This window comes from Oncorhynchus masou, chromosome 7 (genome assembly GCF_036934945.1).
Source record: "Oncorhynchus masou masou isolate Uvic2021 chromosome 7, UVic_Omas_1.1, whole genome shotgun sequence".
Lineage (NCBI taxonomy): Eukaryota > Metazoa > Chordata > Actinopteri > Salmoniformes > Salmonidae > Oncorhynchus > Oncorhynchus masou.
This window is the reverse complement of record NC_088218.1, coordinates 20,826,192-20,834,264: the sequence shown is the minus strand read 5'-3', so window position 1 is coordinate 20,834,264 and position 8,073 is coordinate 20,826,192. Positions and strand designations below refer to the sequence as shown.

General features: G+C 42.6%; 1 protein-coding gene across 2 annotated transcripts; it reads left to right on the top strand.

Annotated features, from left to right (window-relative positions):
- Positions 1 to 1,533: 1,533 nt before the first annotated feature.
- On the top strand, positions 1,534 to 7,305 carry LOC135543050 (SLIT and NTRK-like protein 5). 2 transcript variants are annotated; one of them, XM_064970153.1, is made up of 2 exons: positions 1,534 to 1,877; positions 3,674 to 7,305. In XM_064970153.1, the coding sequence occupies exon 2, from the start codon at positions 3,731 to 3,733 to the stop codon at positions 6,332 to 6,334; it is 2,604 nt and encodes an 867-aa protein (XP_064826225.1). In that variant the 5' UTR covers positions 1,534 to 1,877; positions 3,674 to 3,730; the 3' UTR covers positions 6,335 to 7,305. The 2 variants fall into 2 exon arrangements, with proteins under 2 accessions (XP_064826225.1, XP_064826226.1); XM_064970154.1 differs by lacking the exon at positions 1,534 to 1,877 and adding an exon at positions 2,731 to 2,926.
- The last annotated feature ends 768 nt before the right edge of the window (positions 7,306 to 8,073 follow it).

Genomic DNA, 8,073 nt, shown 5'->3' with positions numbered 1-8,073 from the left:
TCCTCAGTGTCAAGTCCTCAGTGTCAAGTCCTCAGTGTCAAGTCCTCAGTGTCAAGTCCTCAGTGTCAAGTCCTCAGTGTCAAGTCCTCAGTGTCAAGTCCTCAGTGTCAAGTCCTCAGTGTCAAGTCCTTAGTGTCAAGTCCTCAGTGTCAAGTCCTCAGTGTCAAGTCCTCAGTGTCAAGTCCTCAGTGTCAAGTCCTCAGTGTCAAGTCCTCAGTGTCAAGTCCTCAGTGTCAAGTCCTCAGTGTCAGCCCTAACTAACTGGAAACACAGTCCCCCCCAAAAAAACAACAACAATAGAGCTAACATGAATATGATCAATTGCAAACCACTGGTGCTGTAATGGAAAACCCCCGTTTACCAGACCCAGCCTAGTCTAGGACTAAAATGTACTTTTCAGGGATAATCTCCATTAAACATGCCTCTTAGTCCAGGATTAGGCTTAATCTTTTTTTTTCAGGAAATCAGTCCCAAATGTGTTGGTTGTTATAATTGTTGAATTAATTTAGAAAATACATGCAATTTAGAATTTTGTGCACAGATTTCCTGTATGTACAGTAAATGTCCATGTCTTTAAACACTTACCCAAACCATATGGTTTAGGCATGCCTGAGATTTAAGTTAGGTGCAGGCAGTTAGCCCTACCAAAGAGAGTTTTAGCTACCCTCAACTACAACTAGGTTATACTGTATGTCTCATAGGCTGTGTTCTATGTCACTTTCTCTCTCTCACACACACACACACACACACACCCTCGGGCCATCCTACGACTCCACCCACACACTGACCTTACATACATGCCACATGAACAGCACCTGTTGCCATGTTGTCAGAGTATTATTTCACTGGCAGCCCATTTCTGATATTTTGTCCAATTATGGGCAACAGATCTGATCTGATTGGTCAAATTATTGCCAATAAATATCATATCAAAATTGGTCGGTCTGTGTAAATGCAGCCGTATTGTCTGGCAGTGTACCGTACACCCTCAAAAAAAGTATGTTTCATCGCATTGTACTGCCCTCTATAGGTCTCCCTCATTCCTTCGAACCCCCCCCCCCCCCCCCCCCCCACGATGTACTACACAACAAATCGCATCTAAATATTGACAACATGCATGTTTTGCTCGTTATATACGTTAGAGGTGGGGATATTCATACATATTTCAGGATTCTATCAGCATCCAACGAATGGAAATTAATATTGACTTTACATATTGTGTATGCTGCGCCAGCCTTGATACACGTTCCACCAGTTGAAACATTGTCAGTACAAAAAAACGCATAACTGATTGCACAGAGACATAAGGAGGACATCATATTATTTCGTCAGACAATGTTGAATTAAAGTCAACTATCTAAGATGCGCATACATATTCAGTCAAATTGTGCGGTCAACGCTGAGAATTTTTGGGGGGGATCTTGGGTAGATCTATTCACAACGCAATACAAGCCGTACCACTCACAAGATACAAAGGGATTCGTGCCTTTCCACGGATTCACCGGCGCTTGTGCTACAGAGGGAGATCTCGGTTAAAATGGATGTATCTGATGTTTTGCAGTTCGGTTTATTACCCCTTTTCCCATTTGAAAGTATTACTTTTCCTTGATTCCAATCCACAATGAGAGACCAAGATTCGCTGTGAGAAATACAAGAACCCGTTTTTTTGTCGCGCTGATTGTCACGTTGCAGGCGTGAATGAGACAGTTTGTGCAATTCATTGCCTGGTATGTGGAGCTAAAGACCGCCGTGGCTCTACTTTGAGGATTTTACAACGGGGAAAAGGAAGAAAATCACAGATTCCACATTACCATAAGACAGGATGGTAAACAGCGGAAGGTAGTTGGAATGCTTTCGCATTGACAAGGTTCAACATGGTAAGGACAGCGGATTTTCTGTCTGAGATGCATGGCTCTATTGCTCATTTCAGGGAAGCTATTGCTTGAGTAGGGGAGCTGTCCATGGTCCTGCAAATTATTTTCCCCCATACAGCTCTTTACCCACATACAGCAGTATTCAATTTGGTTGAATCTAAATTAAAAACGATGAAAAGGGTGGATTTGATTAAAGTGGCAATAATATGCATCCGCGTTTACTGGTCGATATAATAAATTGACATAAATTGCATAACTTTTTTGGGGGCTACTCAGTGTCCTTCAATGTGATGAATGAATGCGCAATTCATGAAATCATTGCAATGCCTCATATTCGTTCAGTGTAGGCCTATTTTGATTAAATTAATTATTGGTAAATGGCCTACATAGGCTACAGACTAACTAAATATGCAATGCAATACACTCTTCATCGGTATAAATCAAATGTCCTTTCGTAAAAAAAAGCATAGCCTATTAGCTTACCATAAACTCTATGATCATATTAGGAAGACTACACCCACAACATCGGACCTCTAGGCTGATAGCGTTTTCTATTTTGTGGATTTTGTCACAGATATAACTTGTGTGTGTGTTTGTGTGTGTGTATATGTGTGATTGTGAGAGTGGTGCGCGCGCGTTTGTGAGTGGGGGGGGGGGGGGCGAGTGAAAGGGAGAGAGAGGTTATTTGAACAAGAATTAAGAAATTCTTCAACTTCAACATATACCGGATGCGATATAAAACGTTTGTTATAGTATGATTTATTCCACATCAAGATGTAAATTGTGCATGACATTCAGCAATGCTTGCAAATCCGTTTTTGCTTTTAATTAACTTGGGTCTCTTTTTTTTCGCCGGAGGGATGAAGGGCTGTGACTATCCCTATGTAACAATCAGTATTTCTAACGCATGCATGATTGAGGATGAACACCTCCCATAATGACCACGACTAGCCTATTTATCATTTATTAATAACAAATATCTCCTGATATCTGATGATAATGATTGATACCCGGCGGTTTTTATACTATTCGCAAGTCGTCGGATATGCGGGGTGAGTAGAATATTGGTCTTTCCATAGGGTTGCTCGTATACTATGTTTAAAATAGATCTTTAAATCTAAACTAACAATGGAATGTTGTTCCATTCCATTCATGAAATGTATGTTTTAATCCTGGGTCCCGTAGATTAAACGTAAACATTGTATCAAGATGAACTCTTTGCTGGAATCTTCGGGGAATATATAATATAATATATATATTTGAAATGGCAATGGATTCTGTATAAATGTCGCAGATGGGTAGTCGGTTTAGTATGCAAGCCATTTGAATGCATCGTTAGCTTTCAAAATCCCGCAACTCCAACCTAAAGCAGCTATAATCAACCTGCTTGTTCTATTTTCAAAGAAACACATGCATAGGCTGTACTCTTTTCCATGACATTCGCCAACATGCACTGCATGTCATCAATATTTCGCATGGGGAGTTATTTCCTTTTCGTGTTGAGATATGATGCTGTAGCTAAATACATAATAATGGAACTGTAGTGAATGTGGCATTTTAGCTGCAACAAATGTTTTTGGCATAACTATATTGTGTTTGCAACTCTCTCCAGATTTCTGCTCTTTCCTTTCCACCTAAACCTCCAAATATGTATATGCATTGAGTTATCTAAAATGCTTTACAAAGTGGAGTATGTCTCTATCCACAAGTGCATAGCTCTTTGTAACCACTGCATGCAGGGATGTTTCGCTTGACACAAGATGTTCATTAAACAGACAATGCCTGCCTTTCTCTTCTAGATGACACCCCATACTGGCACCATACTTCAGTGAGCTGGGGCACCTTCTCCCTCGAAAATGCATATCTGGATACTGAAAATAATCCTTCTGATCGCAGCATCTCTGACTCTGGTCGAGATGTACGACAATTACGGGGAGATCTGTAGGAATCTATGTACATGCGAGGAGAAGGAAGGGATACTGACGGTAAGCTGTGAGAACAGAGGGATCGTCAGACTGACAGAAATAAGCCCGGTGCATTTTTCAATGTACCACCTTCTGCTGACAGGGAACCTCTTAAAGAAACTGTCCCTCAACGACTTTATCAACTACACTGGGGCGACCATATTGCATTTAGGCAACAATGCTATCGACGAAGTGGAAACGGGTGCTTTCAATGGACTCCAAGGATTAAAGAGATTGCACTTGAACAACAACAAGATAGACGTCCTAAGGGATGATACATTTGTCGGCCTGGAGAGTTTGGAATACCTTCAGATTGATTACAATTACATCACCAATATAGAGCCCAATGCCCTGAGTAAATTGCATCAGCTCACAGTTCTCATTTTGAATGACAATTTGCTCTCTGCTCTGCCTACCAACATTTTCCGGAATGTTCCCTTAACACATCTGGACCTCAGGGGCAACCGTTTGAAAATGTTTCCTTACATTGGGCTCCTGGAGCACATGGACAAAGTGGTGGAATTACAACTCGAGGAGAACCCGTGGAATTGCTCATGTGAGCTCATCGCCCTGAAAGCTTGGCTGGAGAGCATATCATACACAGCTTTAGTGGGGGAGGTGGTCTGTGAGACGCCGTTCAGGCTGCATGGCAGAGACCTGGACGAGGTCTCCAAACAGGAGCTGTGCCCTCGCCGAGCAATCTCTGAATATGAAATGCGCCCCCCTCCCCCACTCAGCACCAATGGATATTTCCAAACCACTCCAGCTTCGGTGACGGCCTCAGCCACCTCGTCGAATGCTTTCAAGGCGTCGTCAAGGCCTACCAAGGGCACCCGTCATTCAAACCGAACCAGGTCAAAGCCCACCTCCCGGATTCCGGCTAACCCTTACAACTATGGCCCCATCATTGCTTATCAGACCAAATCTCCTGTGCCTTTGGACTGTCCCACCACCTGTACGTGTAATCTGCAGATTGCTGATCTTGGACTAAATGTCAACTGCCAGGAGAGAAAGATTGAGAACATATCTGACCTGAAGCCCAAGCCATACAATCCCAAAAAAATGTACCTCACGGGGAATTACATTCCTGTGGTACGCAGATCGGATTTCTTGGAGGCTACCGGATTGGATTTGCTTCACCTAGGAAACAATAGGATATCCCTCATCCAAGACAGAGCTTTTGGGGATTTAACCAACCTGCGTAGGCTGTATTTAAATGGTAATCTAATCGACAGGCTTACAGCAGAGATGTTTTTTGGCCTGCAGAGTTTGCAGTATCTCTACTTAGAATACAACAAAATCCAAGAGATTGTAGGGGGCACTTTCCGGTTTGTGCCAAACCTTCAGCTGCTTTTCCTCAACAATAACCTTCTGAAAACCTTACCAGGGGGAATCTTTACTGGGCTGTCCCTCTCTAGACTTAATCTCCGCAGTAACCATTTCCAAAACCTGCCTGTAAGCGGTGTGTTAGATCAGTTAAAATTGCTGTTGCAGATAGATCTGATTGAGAACCCGTGGGATTGCTCATGTGACGTCGTCGGCATGAAGATATGGCTCGAACAGCTCAGTGCAGGCACCGTTGTTAATGAGGTTAAATGCGAGTCCCCCAAACGGCACAGCGGGATTGACATGCGTTCCATTCAGTCTGAACAGCTGTGTCCAGATTACTCTGACGTAGTCGTCTCAACAGTGCCCCCCTCTGACGAGCCTCTGCCGGACAGAGCCACCACCACAGAGACCTACCAGAGATCTAACCCCACTAGCAGCGTCGTCCCTCTCTCTGTCCTCATCCTCAGCCTGCTGCTCGTGTTCATCATGTCCGTCTTTGTGGCGGCAGGGCTGTTTGTGGTCGTGGTGAAAAAGCGCAAAAAGTCCCAGAGCGACCGCACCAGCACCAACAACTCTGACGTGAGCTCATTTAACTTGCAGTACAGCCTTTACAGTAACAACCGAACCGTCCCCAAAGTCAAAGCCCCCGCAGGACACGTGTATGAGTACATCCCTCACCCTATGGGCCACATGTGCAAAAATCCCATTTACAGGTCCAGGGAAGGCAACACAGTTGAGGATTACCGCGACCTCCATGAATTGAAGGTGACTTATAGAAGTGATGTGGATGAGGAGAGGAACAGCAACATGAGGAGTCCCACTTATAGCGTGAGCACTATTGAGCCTCGCGAGGACCCCTCCCCTGCACAGAATGCTGAGCACTTCTTCAGGGGCATCATAGAGGCGGACAACCAATCCCCCTCCGGTAACAGTCTAGAATACAAGTACACTGGCCCTGTCTCGTACACGTACAACCCAAACTTTGATGTTAGACGCCAGTTCTTACACCCAGAGAGGATACGAGAAACAGTGCTTTATGGCACAGCGCCAAGTACTGTATACGTGGAGCCCAACAGAAATGAATATTTGGAACTAAAAGCGAAACTTCAAGTCGAGCCGGACTACCTCGAAGTTCTTGAGAAACAGACCACTTTCAGTCAGTTTTGAGCAACAGATTTGTCCATATATGAAGGATTTCCCCCCTTAAAAGTACTGACTCAATATTGAGGGTGCCTTGGCACGACACATCAACAAAATAAGCATTAAACGGGGTGTGCCAAACTCTATTATTCTTATTTCTTAATTACATGACATCGCAGGAACTGAAAGTCTCTCTCTGAACCTAACTGGACGAACATACAAGTTGTTCTACTTAACTGGTGATTTAGAATCTATTTTTATATGGTGAAGATTGAATACACATATATGTAAGTGTACAGGTAACCTTACCCGACCACATTTTCAGGAATATAACCATACATATATTGTGAATCACAAAAAAACGTTTATAAATCACCTTCTGACGAAAGAACACTGTACGGCAGTGTCTCCATCAAACTGCGCAGGACAATTCTCTGCTTTTAGTCTGTAAGTAAGTATTTATTGGAGTAATCTGCCATGTGTTTTCCAAACTTTTGATTCTTCATCAATACTACCTGTGTCATAATTCCAGGATCCTCTGTAAACCTTTATGTTTTGTAGTTCCATATCATTTACTGTAGCTCGGCATTGTAAAAGTGGCTTTTTAAAAGTTTTTTTTTTTAAAAGGTGGCACACCCCCAATGTTAAAGAAAGACTGCGTCATTTAATGAAGAAGAAAAAATGGTGTCCTTGTATGCTTTCTGCACTTTTTGGATTTGTAAGGCAAGTGGGCCTGTTAAACAGCTGTCATTAGGACGATTACTATTAAAAATGAATACGTGCGTTCATTCTTAATATGTATTCTTGGTATGTTATCAAATTCATGAATAATAATTGAAGTAATAATTATGTTGTGTAATACTGATCTTTTAATGTAACACCTATTTTTATACAAGCATTCGCAATTCTCTTTCCCTCATCAATTTCATTTGTTTCAATTGCTTTGCACTTATTGCACTATATTGACCAAAATATGTTAATGTCATCAATAAATATGATGTCAGGTTCATATACGTTCTTGTGGGGTAAATTAAAGGCTGTCGTTAGATACTTCACAGAGGCAGATGCATGTAACGTACCATTCAAGAGAAGTTGGTCTGTCAATGAGGTTTTGATCAATATGCTTAAATCAATGATCCTGTGTGAGTGCCCTCATAATCATAGTGCTTCCAACTGCAGGCATCAACATTTGTGCTGATCATCTTCTGATAGGGTTAAAAACACTTTACATCACAGGCACCAAAAAATACATATGAAAGTATTCCTTTCAAGACTCCAGGGCCCTATTCCAGAAGGGGTGCATGTGAGCCTTTTTATAGCAGCCTAAAATGAAGGCAGCATTTTAGAGAACAGAAGGGCCCGAAACTCAGTGTATCTGTCGATATGTCATAGGCGTCACAAGAGGTGAATCATAGCCAAGTGTCCACAGGCTAACGGTAGAGGCCCTGTCATGGGCTGAAGAGATGTAACCTAGGCTGTTGACAGTTTTGGGGTAAATTATGTGCCAGTGTAACTCATTTGGGAAGTGACACAAAATCTAAACATTTTACTTCCGGCACCCTCAGCAAAAGCTGCATGTTGCTGTGTGTGTGTTATTAGCCAATACTGAGAATCTGACCTAGTTGCTTTACTCCTGAGCTGCAGTTGCTTGGGAAAAAATGTATTTCAGGTGTGAATCAAATTATGGCGTTAGTATAGGGACGCGTGTTCGGTGTTCGTGTGTATGTACGCAATTGCGTGTCTTTACACTAACATGTGCCTCTTTG